We start from the raw sequence: 18,548 nt of genomic DNA, 5'->3' as shown, positions 1-18,548 counted from the left end.
TATTGATCTTTCTATTGTTTTAGTCAAATCCGTCATTTGTTTCATTTTTTTTACCGAACATTAAATGAATGAATAGGAAGCTTCATAATAGAGTTCATATTTTATGCACCGATAAATTAGAGAATTTTTACATGATTAAGTTGACTGATGGACAACGTCTCGTTAACCTAATAAGGTAGCTCGAAAAATTAATAATCAATAACATGCATTAACTACGTAGTCATTTTCATTCAGATTTTATGGCAATAAATCACACCAAATTATGAGGGCATTAAAAATTTAGAAAATCATATAGAAAAAAGGAAAATAAAATAATAAGCTTTTAATGTTTCTGCTTAAAAGCTGGTCAAACTGACTTAAAAGCTGGTTTTTGACTTATTTAGCTGATTGACAATACTCAAAACAGCTTATTTTAAGTTTAAAAAAAACTTATAGCTTATTTTAAGTTAAAAAAAAACTTATTTTAAGCCAAAAGTTAAAAGCTGGGGTAGGGGTTTTTTTTTTTTAGCTTATAAGCTGTTTTAAGTTGACCACATTTTTATCTTTTTGTGCTTAATATTTTTATACAATCTCCAAATTACCCATATAACCCTAACATTTCTTTCTTCCATTTTTCCCTTTTCACGTTTGACATAACAACTTCAGCACTTTTATCCAAACGCATAACTGCTTATTTTAAAAATAAGTTTCAGCACTTTTAAAAGTACTTTTTTTAAAATGCTTTTATTAAGCCCATCCAAACGGGCCATAAAACTTGTCCACCCATGATGTGAACTCTTCAAACATTAAATACTCCACAGTAACCTGTTAATACTTAATTGTATTTAATTCTTTTTGCTAAAAAAAAAAAACCCTATTTATTAAAAGATTATCTGCATAACAATCCTCTACTCTCATAAATCACATCTTAATTAGGTGTGTAACAATTTTTTCAATTTTTCTACACTTTCAACTATCTTAATTTGTTAAAACGTCGTATTGAATTACCTTAATTTTTAAAAAAATATTTTTTGATCAAAATTATGTTTCCGCTACTATTTCGTCACGAATGATTTTAAGTTCCACATGGTGGGTATGGTAGTGGTGATTTATTACAGTTGTAAGATCAGTAGAAGTTAGGCAACTATCACCTACCTTTTCTATGATGTCTAATAACTATATGGTTAATCACTAGGTGACCTGTGATACCTACTTTTTTTTTTAAATTTCTGCTACCTTAGGTTTTTGTTTCTTTTAAGTCTTCCCCACATTATTTATTGACTCTGTCAACCAAGTCAATATATTAACTCCACAATAGTGAAGGTCAAGCCGATTTGTATCTATCTCGATTAATTTTATGATTTTTTAATGATATAGATGATAGTGAGTAGGTTTAATCATCAAAAATTTAATAGGTAAAACTGAATCATGTCATATTTTTTGTTTCAGTTCGAACTGAAATTTATTTTATTGAAGATGATTATTAGGATACAAGTTTAAATAGGGAACCATATCCTGACAAAATCTTGGATGAAATTGAGGATATACTTTCTATTCACCCTCATTTTTTAAACAATTTTTCAATATTTTTTTTTATAAATTTAGTCAATTTTTTTTGACCTACTATTTTTTAATACTTTTGGTTTCTTGGAAAAGTGGTCTTATTATATATGAGATTGATTAAAAATAAAAGTAGTGTTGTTTGTCTTTCATTGTCACTTGAGGAAATATCAAGATTGGTATTACCAAAGTTTATAAATTTTGAGTTTTGTTGCTTAAGTTTTTGTTCTTTTTGTTTAGTGATCAAATCATCCAAATTTTGTTCACCACTTATTTCTCTAGTGGTCTATTTACTGTAGTTGGATACCAAAACATTTAAGAAACAACTTCATTTTGTTGGTTGTTTTCATCTCTCTTTTTTGTGGCTTTGTGAGTTTCAACAATTAAAGCTTGTCTTGTGTGGTTCATCTACCTATCTCCCTCATTTGAAAACTCAGCCAAAATTTTCACAATCTAAAGTATTTTTCTTTTTACCCTTTTCACTATATATATATATATATATATATATAAACTAGTTTCTTGAATTATCTAAGCTAAGTTAAAAAAGCTATCTTTTTTCTTTGAATACAATGTTTGTTTTCTTGATTTCTTGCTTTTCCTTCATTTTACTAGTTTCTAAGTCATTTTTCAAGCCAATGGGAGGTTTCTCAAATGTGTGGTTTAGTGAAGAACTTGTAAAGTTCTTAGCTTTATGGTTTAGTAAAGGTAGAAATGCTATTAGTTTCTTGAATTTGCCACTAATGACAGATCATGTTAAGTCAAAACTAGAGAATGTTGTGGAGAAAGAAGAGGGAGTTTCTTTACTGGATTTGCCTGATTTGACATTGGAATGTATTTTTGAGAGGCTTCCACCAAATGGTCTTTGTAATATGGCTGCTGTTTGTACTTCTTTGAGAGAAAAATGCACAAGTGATCATTTGTGGGAGAAGCATATGAAGGGGAAATGGGGTGAATTGATTGGTTCTGCTGCTTATAAAGAATGGCAATGCTATGTTGTGTCAAGAAACAAAGCTTCCATCTTGGAGAAATCAAGAAAAAAAAGAGAACTTTATGGGAAATTTTCGAAGATTAGGGAACTTTTATGGGACAGATCAAAAAAAGGAAATGAAGATGACAGCAAGATTGGAAATTCTTCAGAGATGAGTTCAATAATGGATTGGTACCTTTCTCTTGAGACTGGAAAGTTTTGGTTCCCGGCTCAGGTTTTTAACCGCGAGGTAATTGCAGACGAGTTTAACTTTTATACACTGACATTATACGAAATTTTCATTAGTTGAACAAAATGCTGATAGATCATGTTTTTTTTCTTTTGAAGGTACAGAATGGACATATTGGTTTTATGTTATCTTGCTATGATGCTGAAGTTAGCTATGATTGTAGAACAAATACTTTTAGCGCAAGGTAATCTTTACACACACATTCGGACATATTTACTGTTTACTTTTTCTAGCCCGTATACACGGAGTTCTACACTGTGTTTTACATCAGCTGACTATAGTTAGATGTGTCTTTTCTTCTCTTTTAGACCTTTTGCCTAAATGTGAATTGAATAAATTTTGCAGGTATCCATCGTACGGGAGGAGAATGATAGAGGATGATATAGAATGGAATAGACTAAGAGCACCAACTGTTGACACTCTTCCTTATGTTCTTCATGTATCAGATTGCTTAGATGATCTGCAACCTGATGATCATATTGAGATTCAGTGGAGAAAAAGCAAAGAGTTTGCATATGGTTTGTGCTTTTGTCCAAAAGCAATTTGTTTTTCATCTTATTAAGCATTGAATATACTCGAAAAGTTCTGATATTTGTTCTGCAGGTTGGTGGTATGGAGTTGTTGGACACTTGGAATCTTGTAGTGGCAGCAAGTTGAATTGCCATTGTCATGCCAGTGGTAAGTTACATAACTTTGAAGTATACTTGTCGAGTCCCATAACGAAAGGCGAAAAATTCAAATGCAGGGGTACTTAGGTGTAGTTTCTGGTTTTCCATGATATATAGCTCCAATACCAACTTATTTTGAACTATAAAAGAGACATTATTTACTTAATTATGCCTTTAACGAGTACATACATACATTGAATGAGATATCGTATTCTCACAACTATCTACATCGCAGAGACAGTGCTGTTGGAGTTCAAACAGTACACCGCGGGATCAAGGTGGAGGCAAACAGTGATAAACAGAAAGGATCACAGAGAAGTTGGCAATGAAGGAGATGGTTTTTATGGAGGAATCAGAAAGCTTTATAGTGACAAAGAGATTTCATTGTGGAATAGCCTCTTGCCTAACAACACTTTGGAGTAGCACAAAAACAAAAAAGCATTTAAGCTGTTCTCAGTGTAAATAGAAAGCCAAATAGAGCACGATTAGGCTTTAGAATTTTCGCTCTGGTGTGTTCAGAGACATGTACATACAAGATTGAAAGAGGTTAGGTTCTCTATCAGTAGAGTCATTGCCAAAACTAGACCTTACGAGCTGTTAAATTCGAATTAATCAGGCTAGTGAGTTTTGGATATCACAAAAAAGATGTTGTAAGAATATGTTTCCTATGCATGATAAATAGTTTAGTTGTTATGAAGAGATGAAAATAAAAGCTTCTTTCTTGCATCCTTTTTCCACTTCATTTCTGAGTATATATAGAGATACTTTTGTCCTTTTCTTTTCCAACTTGTCATAGATGAAATTTCAATATGGTATTTGCTTAGATTATACCTGATTGCCTTTGGGACAATATTTTGTCCTAACCTAACACCAGAATATAAGTAAAAAGAAATACTTAATTTCTCATGAAAAACATTTTCCTTCGCACCATATATATATCAAACTTATCAATAAAATTTAACATTTCTTGATCAGGCAGCACCATTTTCATGGATTTAACAAAGAATGACCTAATCAACACTTCATGTTTTCAATTAAACTCTATGTCCAATTGAAGCCCTCCCATATCATAATATACATACAACATGTAGAAACAGGCACTTTTCTAAACTAGTACCTAACAACTCTGACATTCACAAAGGAAACCACAAAGATTTTGCTTTACAACAGAAGAACAAAATAGCCGGTATTCTTCATCAAGCATCTGAGAGCTAACATTCTTCACCATCTCTTGTATACACCGGTATTTCCCATTTCTTGGTATTCTTTTTAGGATCATCGCTGAGGCTGAGATCATTATCGTCTTCTTTCATTGTTTTGATAAATGTTTTTGCTCCCATCAAAATAAGCCTTTCTACCATGAAGAGCTCGTAATTGTTTTCAATCAGTGGATCCAAAATGCTGCTATAATTCGAGGAATACGCCAGCTTGTACCTGCAAATTGTAGGTAGAAGAACAAAGATTATAGCAGGCAATAGTTACGGTCTTCCGGAAGATGATCAAATGGATTTTTTCCTATAACAAACCGACAGTATTCGTTTATCCAGGCACTTGCTTTTGTCTGGTCCTTACAAGTAAAACAGATGTTCCCTTTTTAAGTAAAGATATAGGCTTGCTAGAGATTTATAAGTGAATACAGAATGTACATAGTTTTTAGTGCTAGAGTGACATGAGAAGTGACAATTCCTATAGCTGAGGTCCTACTTGCTTGGGACTGAAGCGTTGTTGTCGTTCTTGTTAAGTAAAGGTATACAGTTCAAGTCAAGCACGCTAATCCGAGACAATCCCTAAATCAGTGTCAGCAGAACCAGCCGGGGGGGTAATCCAGGAACAATTTCTTTTACTAAACAGACATACTCAACCCTGCCCTCTATCAAGAAAGCCAGATCCAAATGGTTTGGATGCCCTATATCTCATACGAAACAAAGGAATAAAGTAGATCCAAGTACAAAAGTGATTGGATTTTCTCCAATCCACCTCCACATTCTCACTATCTCCCTTATACATGGTTTTATGACACCGAGATCCAAGTCTGCCTCCTCTTCTGCAACTTCAATTTAAACAGGGTATTGCTGAAGATGAAATTGAAAGGATCTAGTTGATTAATGCAATTTTTTTTTCAGATAGAAATCTGACAGTCTCTCGGAAACATTATATTAAACTCTGAAGTCCTTTACATACTTGTCACCTACATGTTTCAGAAGAAAAAGACAGTGTACATAGGAGGTACTGGTGTACTAAAGCTAATTACAATTAGGAAGACCATAAGGAAGTTGTGTGTTATAAAGCTGAAAGCAACCAAACGAAACAGCGCACATTACTCTTCTATAGCATGCAAAGATCAAGTAGACGACAGGAAGATTCTAAAAGAATTGAGAAGATCACTAACCTCACAGCTAGAGGAGAAAAGTAACCTGGTGTCCTCTCATTCGAAGCAATAAAAAGGGTTCGCCCAGGCGGGACCCATTTTGCTATTCTGCATAGAATAAACTCTGCACGTGTATCCCTGTCCAAATGAGGGTGCAAACTTCGTTCAACCCCAAACCTGTCCTTTCTTGTCTTCAGAACATCACCTCTTCGAACATGCATAGCATCATAATCACCAAGCAGCTTCTTGATCTATAGAAAATGATAGAATCCATCAAAACATATTAAGGCGGTAAACTTTAACAGCCACTTGTGCAACAAAGGAAAACTTAGAAGCATATTAAATAAGGAAGCTAATAGAGAAAGAAACTATAATATGCATTTGTTGATCTAAAATAAAGAAAGGTTCAACATATGATGTTTGACCATTAACCCGGTGGAAACATATAGAGAAAACATGTCAAAGATGTGACAACAATCTAGTTTACTGCAAAGAGAAAACAGTGTTAAAGGATTTCATTTTTACACGCAGATGATAGAGACAAAGTAAATTTAAGTAGTTAAAGGACATGCAATTAACTAACTTCTTCTGCTGCATATCGTAGTTTTTCCGCAGCCATTGAAGGAAGAAACGAATATGGCAGAAGAATGGAGCTGTGATTTTTCCTATCCTTGCATTCTGCAAACCTGAATGATTACCATGATTAATACATACAGTACATCTATTAGCACTTAAAAGTAGGTCATATACTAAAAGCCAGAACAATTTAAGCAAATCATTCCCTACTACAAGCTCCATTTTCTCCTAGCACATGAAAGTTTGCACAGGAGCAAGTACCTAACGGCAAACTAGTTACAGACAAAAAAAAAAACTAATATGACTTCAAAGCAGCCGTGAATACTCCTGGCATAGTATATGTTCTTTCTATTTTCCCGGACAGATTAAATGCAGGTTTTACAGTCAGAAATAACAATAGGAATGGAATCCATTGACGGAGTGGGCAAATGTTGGAGGATACTATCCTTCCACTAGAAAAGAGAAATAGAAAAGAGAAAAGAGAAACTCGTGCATCGGCCATCACAATGTCTAATCACTTGAAGGAGGGCAACTTGAGAGAGAGAGAGAGAGAGAGAGAGAGGACGTTTACCAAGAAAGCGGGCTTGCAGTTCGATTGATAAGCAAAATGTTTGAGTAAGAACTTTTTTCTTTGAGATCAGCCCTGCTAACTCCTTCAACGTGGGCAACCCCTCTAGAACCTAACTTCATGCTTGTAGCCAGGACATGATGCCACATTTCAGAATTGTCTAAAATTACAGGTACAGTGACAGAGATGAGATCTAGATCATACAAAGAATCCATAGCACACGAACTATCTGCCCACCTGACAATTAGATGGACACATAGGAAGTCAGTAACTTAATATTGTTAAACAATTTATTTTAACAGGTAATCCAGAAACAGATCAAAGTAGCATTCAAATGCTTGTCAAAGGCATTCACATCAGCACACATGATCTAGTTCTTTGTAGCTTAGGCACAACTGAAACAACAATATTTGAACTCTAATTACTGGATACGGTCATGCACGACTATAATGTATCACACGTATATTCTGCAGTTCTATTAAATTCATTAACTTATATTTTTAGATAATTTATAAGAGACATTTTATCAATTTTCTCATGCATACGTTTTACACGGAGTTGGATGCAACAATTTAATGAACTTCACCATACCGTTTATAATAAAAATGCAACTTGCCTCAGAAATGGATGCAACCTAATCAATGAACTGCAACATGCCACTAATACAGAAAATTCACCTTTCCTCAGAAATTGAATTGCTGGAACTGTGAAGAATTCCTTTATTGTTGTGGATCGGATTGATACACATCTTTGAAGGCATAACAAATGTTCTGCAACAAGCAGTAGCCTATTATAAGATACGTAGAACTTCAAATACATCTTTCATAAAAAATGTTCGGACTGCTAAAACACATCTTAAATGCATTGTTTTCTTGACATAACCAAATGTATGGCTTGTTTTTGGAAGCAACACAAATAAGGAATTGTGCACACAGATATGTGGTCATCCAAATCAACTGTAAGATGATAGTAATTGCTTCATTCATGTCAAGTCTTGTGCCCATAAGCTTAGTACAGACGACCCTAGGATGGCCATCTTTGAATTGATCAAATTTTCTTTCATCAACATAAACACGAGAAGAATAGTAGCTAACAAAGAGTCTGTTAGCAAGTCCCCCGTGGAATAAGTCGAGGTGCACAAGCTGCCTAGGACACCATGGTTGTCCAAAAAGAAGAATAGTATAGTTGCTCACATTTTATACTTCTGCTGTGTGAAATTTCATCCAAAGATCAAACTCACTCATTGAAATAGCTGACTAGTCCAAAAGATGCAGACTTCACTCTAGCAAAACACTCCGAAGATTCAGCATACCTCTAACAGAGAAATTAAACTGACCTTTATTATAGAGAACACAAGAACTAAATCTCTCGAAAACAAACCACATTGCAAATTTGCAATAATCATCAAACTGTATTATTGTAAATTACCTCAAACAACAAATGCATTACACTCCCAGGTCAAAAAAGCAAAAGTTCTTGTGTTTTGCTTCAATCATCACCTAAAATACCCATCTAAACTAAAGTTCCTCCCTCTTCTTTATATGATAAGGTGGTCACAATTCAACCGCCAATAAACTGAAAAAACAAAACAAAATTTGGACCGCCTAGTCCCTAAAGATCAACATTTATCCTTTCCAACACAGGCTTATGTAAAGAATGCACTATAAGTCAAGTCAAGCTGAAAGGAAATATATCAACCAAAAACTTCTCTTTTTTTTATAGCAATCAAGAGGCAAACATCCAGCAAGTAAAACCATCTTCAACATAGAAAAGATTCAAACTTTGCAAACTAGATTTCAACAGAACAACAACAACTATGCCTCCATTCCAAACAAGTTCTCATTGATATGAACCTCATTTCATATCATCCTCATACTAAAAGGGAAACTCGCGCACTAAGCTCCCTCTATGCACAGTGTTCGTGGAAGGTCCAAACCACAAGAGTCTATTGTAGGCAGCCTCATACTACATTTCTACAAGAGGTCATTTCCACAACTCGAACCCCAAGACAGTTATACAAGTTACACTAAGGGTCCCCTCCCCTTCCATACTAAGTAAACTAAAAGTGAAATTTCAAGAAACTCAAAAGAGGAAAACAAAATTTTACCTCCGAAGAAACATAGCTTCTTCAAGAGCACACCTAAGACTTGATTCTTGATGACCCAAACCTGCACAAGTATCACAATGTTTTCCAGGACAATCAATTCTATTGCCCCAATAAAGATACTTATGAGGCCCATTATGTTGTCTACGATTCTTAGAAAAGACTGAGTTTTTTGAGGTTATGGAAGTGGAAAAAGAGAACCCATTTGGGGAAAACAACGTTGAAACTATGTATAACAAAGTTATGGCTACAATGGAAACTGTAAGTATGAGTGTTGGAGATCTTGGTTTTGTTTTCCCCTTGTGGGTTTTTTGGATCGCCATTTTCTTTTCTGATTCTTGAATAACAGAGAAGAAGCAAAAGAAATAAGAATATCTGGATGAAACTCACTTAGGTACCTTCAAGTTTTTAAAAGTTTCATTTTAGTATTTAATGTTTCTGGTTTATTCAAATTAGCCCCTTAGAACAACTTTTGATGGTTAGATAACATTTTCGTAATATGTTATACAGTTTTGATGAATATAATGTTTGAATTAAGTCTATTAGTTCTCGTTGTTTTATTAAATCACATATCATTTTCTTTTATAGATATAAGTAAGTGAAAATTAAAAATATTATTTAATGAATTTAATAATACAAAATATGAAAATTTAGTCAATTCTCAAACATAATTTATATTTAAAATAATAGGATATAAAACAATTTGTAACAACCATTCAAAAAAGTTGTAAAAAGGAAAGTGTGATCATACAAGTTTGGCCATTCAAATCATTTCACTGAGGATTAATTAGGGAAATAATTACTAATATATTTGTTTAAACCAGCTCATTAGTGGCCCTCCTAATTACTATGGATCATAATTTATTATAATGGTAAATTATGTTGGTAGGGCATTTACCTAATTCTAAAAACTCCCAACTGCTAGACAAGATATTTTTTCATTTAAAATTAAGAAAAGTTCAAAGGTCAAAAAGCATTTGGCTCATCAAATGTAAATATAAAATATGTCTCTTACATAAACATTTATATCCAAATCATGGTTAGAACGACATATATCTATATTTAAAGATTAGTCTTCTCGTTAATTTGGTGTAAACATTAAAATATTAAAAAATGTGTAAAATTTATGCGTGCCACCACTAAGGTTGTTCATATGTTAAGAACTATAGCAGAAGAATTGTGACAATAGACTGACACTGCTCTCGAAAAATTCAGCGGATATAAGGTTAGAGACACAATAAAGAGAATTTATTATGCTAAAGCAAACTGGTAAACAGGTTACACCAAGAAGCCACAAGAACTCATCTCAGCTTTCAGCTGTCTTTTCTGACAAACTACTTACAACTTTTTTTCTTCTGATTATCCTCATCTGTACAATCCTCTTAAAGTGGAATGTGATCCAACATTTGAAGAATACAAGAATTACATGACAAAATAAGATTTGACACCAAATATACTGCTGCTAGTGTCATGTATTTTCAAACTGGATCTGTAGTTCTGTTGCAAACTAGCTGTTTCCGCCTTTCAACAGATCATTTGATCAAGCAACAAGACTTTGATTCTTCGAGTGATGAATAGTCTGAAAGCTGGATGAAACACTGGGAAGTTCAATAAGATAGGCTATACTCTTTAAGCTTTTTGAAATGTGCGCGAAGAAACTCCATGTAGAAGCCGGACAAATCCCAAGAAACTGAGCTTTCCATCTGAGTGTCTAATCCAGTCCTGCAGAACTACATGAACTGGTACGGAAGGAGACAGCCCGAGCTCCTGTTTAAATAAACCATATAGGAAAATCAGTAAGCTTGAAGCTGAGAATCACAAACACCAGTCAACCAAGAAGTTTAAAGAAATGATTTTTAGGCAAGCTTAGTCGTTGTGGCACCGCCTTACTTGGTAAAAATCATACATTTAACTTATTTTGGAAAAGCTCAAGCTTTGTGAAGAATATTTACTTGAGAAGTAGAAAACAATTCATAGCTTTGACGCCAAAAAGTAACTTTACCACTGTCTGTACATGTCTTGTTCTTGTACTTGAAGATGTCATAAGAAAATAACAATAATGCATGTAGCCATGTAGTAAGCTATTACTCTAACCTTATGAATTAAGTCTTATTGATGAACATAAAAAAATTTAGATACTTCTGCATCATATTCATCGTACTACTATTAGCATCACGACGAGAGAAGGGAGAGAAGGGAGAGAAGGGAGAGTGTACCGAAGCAAGTTCCTCTATCATAATAGGTCTGTTCCCGTCCTTTTCAAAGAACTCATAGCCACGACGTGCATGTTGCTCCCAACTTTCCATTCCCTCAAGCTGATGTACACTTATCGAAGCAGCACAGAATTCTTCAAAATCCAATTTTCTGTATTGAAGAGAACTCACCTGCACAGGACATGAAAAAGTCAGTCAACAAAATTTGCCATCGCTTCATTATGTCTATCAGAATTGTACGTATGAAGTTCCCCACTTCAACAAGATAGAACCAAAAGAGCTTCCTGAGAGGAAGCTTACCGTATTAACAAAGTCGAAAACCCTTGAATCCTTCATCGCATCGGTGGAGTTCTTCATCACAGCCTGCCGAATCATTAAAATTAATAGGAAAAAAACAAAAATGAACCTGCAATCTCTTTAGTTTCTTTTTTATTTTTCTTCTGGAAGAATGATGGTGGAGGATATAGAGCTTACCATTTTGAAGTTTGGTAGAGCTACTAGTCCACTTTTGCTTGGCCCTAATAGTGTAAACTGATCACGAAGATAAGCTAGTTGTGGTATAGTCAATGTCTTAGCAAGAGCCTGTTACAGTAGCCGTAAACGATAAATCATACAGCAAACAAATATAGGGGCTAACATTTCTTCAGAAAGTCAATAATTCAATTTGTCATATTGCTCCAAGTTGTGTGACAGGAAAAGTATGTTTCTGTATATATTTACACAACAGAAATGCTGAACAGGTTATATTATAACCTTGCTGATCACATAATGCTCCTGTTGCTTTTGGGAGCAGGGGCGAGGAGAAGAGGTTGAAGAAACATAAGAGGAAGGGAACACAGAAGAATTTATCTGACCTTCGCATGCCTCGAAAGGCATGGCAGCACTTACAAGAAGTGGTCAAATCAGATTTTTTGGCTAAACTATATGACTGCTGAATTTAGAAGCAAGTTCTACAAGAACAGATATACATACCCTTAAAGCAGTTTTTCTAAGAGAAGAAGAATATACATAAGCTTTTACAAGCTTATATACTATCATATCCAAAGGAATCTTCATATCATGATGACCAGCCAACCAAGGATGACCTACAAAAGAAATGGGACAGGTTAAGAAATCTATAATGCTGCTTAAGTCTGATACCGCAATAATAAACATACATATGAAACATCATAGGTAATATGGTTAAATCAGGAAGTCATTAGGTACATTCATATATGGCGATGACGAGTTATGCTCTAGACAACACTCAACAAGAACGTTAAGGAACTTGAAACTGGTATAGGTATGTCCTATTCCAAAATTGTAAGGTCCACATTATCAAGGAGACTTACTGAGAGCCTGAGCTGCAGTTAGCCTTTTGCGATAATCCTTATTCAGCAATCTTTTTACAAAGTCCACTGCATCAGAAGACAAAGAGGGCCAAGGGGCTTCATCAAAGTTTGGATCAGTTTTCAGGATGGCCCTAAATATACCGGACTCTGTCCGAGCCCAGAAAGGTCTGCTTCCACAAAGAAGAATGTATGCAATGACACCAATACTCCACATGTCAGCTTCTGTTCCATAAGATCTATGCAAAACCTCAGGTGCAACATAGTATGCACTTCCGACAATATCATTAAGCCTTTCATCTGCAAATATTTCCGTTAGTCAAACCATGGTTCAAGCACAAAATAAGAAATGATAAACGTTATATGCATTAACATTTACCTGGTTTTACATAATCAGAGAGACCAAAGTCAATGGCTTTTAAAGGAGAGTTCTCATCCTTTGAAACGAAAAGAAAATTCTGAATAGAACACAAGAACAACTGTCAATATAATGAGCTTGGAAACCAAAGAAATATAGGAGCATACAGAACATAGAGTGAGGTAGGAACGAAATGACGCTACATTTGTTCACATATATGGTGGGATTAGAAGATACCCTGGAAATTTCCATTAGATACCGCCGTAAGAAAACATGCAGACCATAAATAATTTCTTCAGTGGTCTGTAAGATGCACAAACCTTCGAAAGCATTTTGATTTGGTTGAGCTGATTTAACTCTCTCAATACTTTACTGGGGCTAATGCAAAAGTGTAATTGGGTTGCCAGAATTCATCATCTGATATTATGTTACCAAATAACTCATGAATGATCGTTTAATCACCTAATTAGTTGGGCAGGATCCCAGGTATCCATAATGAAATTGCACATGTAAAATGGAAAATCCAGGAAAACTCACTCCGTCTACTGTGAACTTGTTGCACCTGATTTATATATCAGTTATTAAGTTGTTGTTTTTTAAAAATCATATCAGTTATTGTTGAGAGTCATATAACTACTATGATGACGATGCCTTGAGTGTTTTCTTTGATACTTGAGGTTATTAATCATGCTATTGTGCTTGCATCCTCTCTTAATGTCCATCAACAAAATTTGTGCAAACTGGTAAACTTGACTCTATCCCTTAGGTTCATTCAGAAGTTCTAAACATAAGTAGAGTGTTCATTGCAAATGAATATTTGAGTGTTATAAGTAGATTAAAATAACTCCATTACCTCAGGCTTTAGGTCACGATGAACAACCCCTTGAAGATGACAATACGAGACCACGCTTAGAAGTTGTACCATGACAGCTTTGGCATCGTCTTCCGAGTATTTCCCACCCCTTCAAAAGAAACTGGAGTCAGGAAATTCACATAGGAGAATACCAAGCATGCTAAGCTGAAAATATTTGAAGTACCCACCTTGCAAGTATCCGGTCCAGCAATTCTCCTCCTTTACATAACCTGAAGAAGATCTCACAAAGATAAGTGCAAACAAATGCAGAAAACATAAAAGACAAAAATGATAAACTAAAATAGATTTCTCTTATAATAATATGACAAGCCATGCAAACATTTGGAAGGACGTAGACCAAATAAGACAAATTCTTTTATGTCAGAATGCTGAAGAATGACAAGTTACCCTGAAACACAACCAAAAGCAGCATTATGATTGACAATTTCAACTTACTCCATGACTATATAAACATTTTCCTCGTCCTCATAGGCATCATAGAATTGAACCAGATTCCTATGTCCTGTTAAAGCGCGCAATATTTTGACTTCTCTTCTTACATCCTCAATTGCAATTGCTGTAGTCATCTGCAAAAGATTCCTCAGTCTCATTAAACAAAGAAATAATTCAATCAGGTGATACTGCTCTTGGCATGAAAATAACAGGATAGCATCAAGTAAATACAGTTGGCAAGAAATGATCGGGCGTGCTTCGAAGCAACATCAAGCTGTAAGTCAACCTTTACTTTGTTTTGATAGGTACACAACTATACAGCACAAAATACAATAACAAATGTTTTGGACTGTCCACATAAAATCCACAGTAAGTTTCACTTTGGCCAAGGTCAATTTTCTCATAATCCTGATGCTGAAATTTTCAACAAATCTATCTAGCCCACCTGCCATCTGTTAGAGTCAGTTAGAGTCCCACGTCAGCTAGAGAATGGACTGGTGGTCTGCTCATATGGATTTGGACAATCCTATGTTCATGAGCTAAATTTTGGAATTGAGTTAGCCCTAGTGCCATATCAACTATTTCTGGAACCAAAACTTGTTGACAAAGTGAGAACATCCACTATATTTCTGCAGAAAGACTGCAGCCATCACCTCATTCCAAGTCACCAAACACTTCCCACCTAAGAGTACTATAGAATAAAAGGACATCTCAACAAGAAGAAACTATAATCAGCAGCAATGGCAAATGAGGAATTCAAAAAGATTCAGCATCCAAAACACATATAGAAACAAAACTTTTACCTTTTTCTACAGGTCATATAGAACTGAAATTCATAGTAATTGGGAAACAACAGGAAAATCTTAGTAACTCAGTAACAATACCAATTATCTGTACTTTCATCTTGTTGGTGAGGGTTTGATTCCCCACAAGTTCCCCACCTTGTGATCCCCTTCCCCTGCCCCTTAATTTAAGAAAAAAAATGGGAAACAGCATAAAAGGCAAACCTTTGATTTTGGGATAACTTTTACAGCTACATCATGCCCTTTCAAGCTCCCTCTTTTCCCCTTAGCTGCTGAAGTATAACCAAAATGCCCTCTTCCCACTTCTTCTCCAAGATCATAGTGACTATCAAAATTCTTTGAGTACCCAAATATCTTATCCAAACCAATATCACATTCACTCCCTTCTGGAATTGTAGCTTCATTAGGTTTAATTGAGCCATGCCTTCTAGCAAGTAATGCCCTAATATGCTTAGCTGGTGATGGTGGTACACGTTTGAGAAATCTCAAAGGTGTTGAAGTCACACTAGAATTAGCAGGAGAGTTCTTGAATGCACTAGGCAAAGGACTTGGACTATAAAAAGGGAATTTTGGTGTTTTCCCAGTGTGGGAATTCAATTCTTGCTCATTATCAATGGGAATTATGGGATTTTCAGACAGGTTTTGTGGGGATTGAATAGGTTTCCCATGACAAAGTCCCATGGAATCAACAACCCAATTTTACAACACACAAATCAGTTAATAATCAAAAGAAGAACAGTAAAGATAAGAACTTTTTTACACAGAGGAAACACAGGGAACTAGACCATTACAAAGGGGAGTAAATTCTCAAGAAACAAAAATACAAGAAAAGGAGGAATTCCCAGAAACCCAAACAGCTAAAGAAGTAAGAAAGTTACAATCTTGGGACTGCAAAACTAGAAAGATGAGATTTTTAAGCTTGAAACAGCAGAACCAAGAAGGGATCAACAAAGAATTAAGCTTATGGTATTTAAGGTCCAAGACAATTTCTAGGAAAAAGAGCAAATCCCAAGAAAAAGGAATTAAACTTTGTGATCAAATGATCAATGCCAGATAGGCAACAACAATAACTATCAAGAATCAAAGATTTTACTAACAGGTTTTAGCTGAAGAAATGTAAAGAAATATAGGAGGTAGTGGGGAAGTATGGAATCAAAGTAAAGCAAGGAAAAAAAATATATATTATTATTTTTTTACCAAAGAGTGAACAAGAATGATAAGAAGAGCAAAAAGTGAGAAAAAAAGATGCTTAAGCAATAGCAGGAAGAAAATAAAGGTGGAAGGGGGGAAAAGGAAAGAAGCTAAACCTCCTTTACTTGTCTGATTTTTCAACTTTTTCTTTATATTGTTTTTCCCTTTTAGTTTTATTATAACATTGTTAATGTCTTTTTTCTCCGTAATACATAAACACACACTCAAATCTAGTTTTAGCTAGCAAGTAAAAGTACTAAAACTATAGTCTATAATTATCGACAACTCAAATTCATTTCTATCATTTAAAGATGAGACATCGTAAAAATGAGTTAAAATGTTCAATAGTCAGTTAATTTTATTTTTATGTGTTAATTGAACAATCTAACTTACAACTAACAATCTAAACACTTATAAGTATCAAGTGTCAATGACAGAACCGACTTAAAATTAAGTTAAATTACTTTGAGGCAAATTTAAGTGTTTGTTTGTGTATTATGTTTTTTTTTTTTTCATTTGCCTTTGAGTGAAAATATTATTAATTGTTAATAATGTAAGTGGGGTTTGGGGGTTTGGATCCTTCCAGCCTGTCTTTAGAGAGAGAGAGAGAGAGAGTAAGTAGGAGAGAGAAGCATTTGTGTATTCTTATGTATGTGAACATTTGTGAACAACTATGCTAACCAATATTGTCTGTAAAGTTTTTGAGGTTTGACTGCTATTATTTGGCTTTTGATTTTGATCTTGATCTAACTTTGAAAAATTGTTGTATTTGTTACATTAATGTTATTTCTCTTTTCACAATAGAGCTGCATAATATTTTGACTTCTTAAAACAAAAAATAAAATAAAATTAGTAGCATGAACATTTGCTCATAAATTACCATTTTGTGAATTTGTTTAATAAAGATTCATGTAATTATAAGGTTATACGTTTAAATTATGTAAATTTCCACTTGCAGATTACAAGATAAGAATGTGTATAATAAATTTTTATTTGATCTTTTTACAGATATTGCGTATAGTAAAAAGTTAGTATACCGTTCTTCAATTCCTCTTCTATTAACCTTAGTTTTACTCTTTTATGAAGTTTTCTTTTTTATTGCATGTTATGACTTTTATAATGCATTGTACCTCAAGGAATAAAACATTAAACTAGAGAAAATAGAAATTTGGTTAAAAGAAGTTGTCATTTTACAAGCTATATTGTGATTACTAACTATATGCTAATATTAGAATTATTTTTTTCCTATATTTGGTGAATATGAAACTATGAACATATTTATTTTATTAAATGAAATTTAAGACTAAAGTCTCAACTAACAAAATTGATAGTTTGAACTCATCATGTTAGGCTCATGAAATTTCAATTTGTAGGGAAAGGTGGCTATTTTTAGTAGGTATAGCTACTTAATATTTATCAATTTAAATGAAGAGTTTTAATCATAAAATAAATAATACAGATGACTCAACCACTTCTGTTTGTTCAACACACTTATATGTTTATTTGCCCATCTCAAAAAGATATTGTGCATGAGAGAATGAACATGCCATGCTTCCCTTTATGTTTTCGTGCAAATCGATTAATTTTAGTTCGCATTGAAAAGTCTCATTTTAAGAATTTTTTTAGTTAGTTATAGATTTTTCTATTTCTCTTTATAGTCATTATTCAAATTGGATTGATCAAAATATCTTTATTTCACAGCGTTATAACATTCTCGAGTAACTCGATGTGAAATTCCCAAGGTCGTACCGAGACTTTCAAAGACATCCAAGCCCTAAAATCACTTTACTACGAATCAACAAGTGATGCAATATTCTTTTCAACGCGACTCTATACATTTAAAGTTTAAAATATAGAAAAAATCATTTTTAAAGAAATAATTCACAAATTTCAATCGTACTCAACTTTTTTTAAACCATAAAATGCATTACTTATTAATAGTCTTACCAATTTTTTTGTGTGGCTTATTTTAGTTATTCACAAAAAGTAGTATAATCACATTCATGATAACGATAGTTTATGCCACGTACATGAATATATATATATATATATATATATATATATATATATATATATATTAAAGTTTTAGGTATTTATTTATTCTTGCAATTATGATTAGTTAGAGTTTTAACTTCAATTAGCAAATTTGGTGTTGATGATGACCAGTATGTAGCATGATATTTCCTCATTGATTAGTTTATTTACAATGAAAAAAAGTTTTTATCATTATGTCAATGCATGTAATATGTTGATTTTTTTTTTTGGATCATTTTGGCGCTATTAATTTTATATTATAATTATTGTGTATA

The 18,548-nt window shown here is 33.8% G+C and overlaps 3 protein-coding genes across 5 annotated transcripts; 1 reads left to right on the top strand and 2 right to left on the bottom strand.

The window, feature by feature from the left end:
- The first annotated feature begins 1,412 nt into the window (after positions 1-1,412).
- On the top strand, positions 1,413-4,150 carry LOC101267173 (F-box protein At2g26850-like). Of its 2 annotated transcripts, none has more exons than XM_004249085.5 (5): positions 1,413-2,756; positions 2,855-2,940; positions 3,102-3,274; positions 3,360-3,434; positions 3,660-4,150. In XM_004249085.5, exons 1-5 carry the CDS (start codon positions 2,109-2,111, stop codon positions 3,845-3,847), a joined length of 1,170 nt encoding a protein of 389 aa, XP_004249133.1. In that variant the 5' UTR covers positions 1,413-2,108; the 3' UTR covers positions 3,848-4,150. The 2 variants fall into 2 exon arrangements, with proteins under 2 accessions (XP_004249133.1, XP_010327750.1); XM_010329448.4 differs by having other exon boundaries at positions 1,637-2,756; positions 2,861-2,940.
- Positions 4,151-4,323: 173 nt separating this feature from the next.
- LOC101266881 (uncharacterized) lies at positions 4,324-9,393 on the bottom strand. 2 transcript variants are annotated; one of them, XM_004249084.5, is made up of 6 exons: positions 9,044-9,393; positions 7,614-7,706; positions 6,940-7,173; positions 6,376-6,478; positions 5,814-6,043; positions 4,324-4,858 (listed from the first exon to the last, which is right to left on the bottom strand). In XM_004249084.5, the coding sequence occupies exons 1-6, from the start codon at positions 9,361-9,363 to the stop codon at positions 4,636-4,638; spliced, it is 1,203 nt and encodes a 400-aa protein (XP_004249132.1). In that variant the 5' UTR covers positions 9,364-9,393; the 3' UTR covers positions 4,324-4,635. The 2 variants fall into 2 exon arrangements, with proteins under 2 accessions (XP_004249132.1, XP_069146216.1); XM_069290115.1 differs by having other exon boundaries at positions 7,553-7,706; positions 9,044-9,384.
- An 873-nt stretch (positions 9,394-10,266) lies between these two features.
- LOC101266575 (CDPK-related kinase 1) lies at positions 10,267-16,392 on the bottom strand. Its single transcript, XM_004249083.5, has 11 exons — positions 15,253-16,392; positions 14,249-14,379; positions 13,981-14,022; positions 13,793-13,901; positions 12,961-13,039; positions 12,585-12,881; positions 12,226-12,338; positions 11,728-11,835; positions 11,554-11,616; positions 11,257-11,424; positions 10,267-10,807 (listed from the first exon to the last, which is right to left on the bottom strand). Exons 1-11 carry the CDS (start codon positions 15,727-15,729, stop codon positions 10,670-10,672), a joined length of 1,725 nt encoding a protein of 574 aa, XP_004249131.1. The 5' UTR covers positions 15,730-16,392; the 3' UTR covers positions 10,267-10,669.
- Positions 16,393-18,548: the final 2,156 nt, after the last annotated feature.

The sequence above is a fragment of the Solanum lycopersicum genome, chromosome 10 (assembly GCF_036512215.1).
Source record: "Solanum lycopersicum chromosome 10, SLM_r2.1".
Lineage (NCBI taxonomy): Eukaryota > Viridiplantae > Streptophyta > Magnoliopsida > Solanales > Solanaceae > Solanum > Solanum lycopersicum.
Note: the sequence above shows the minus strand (reverse complement) of the source record. Positions and strands in the feature narration are given on the sequence as shown.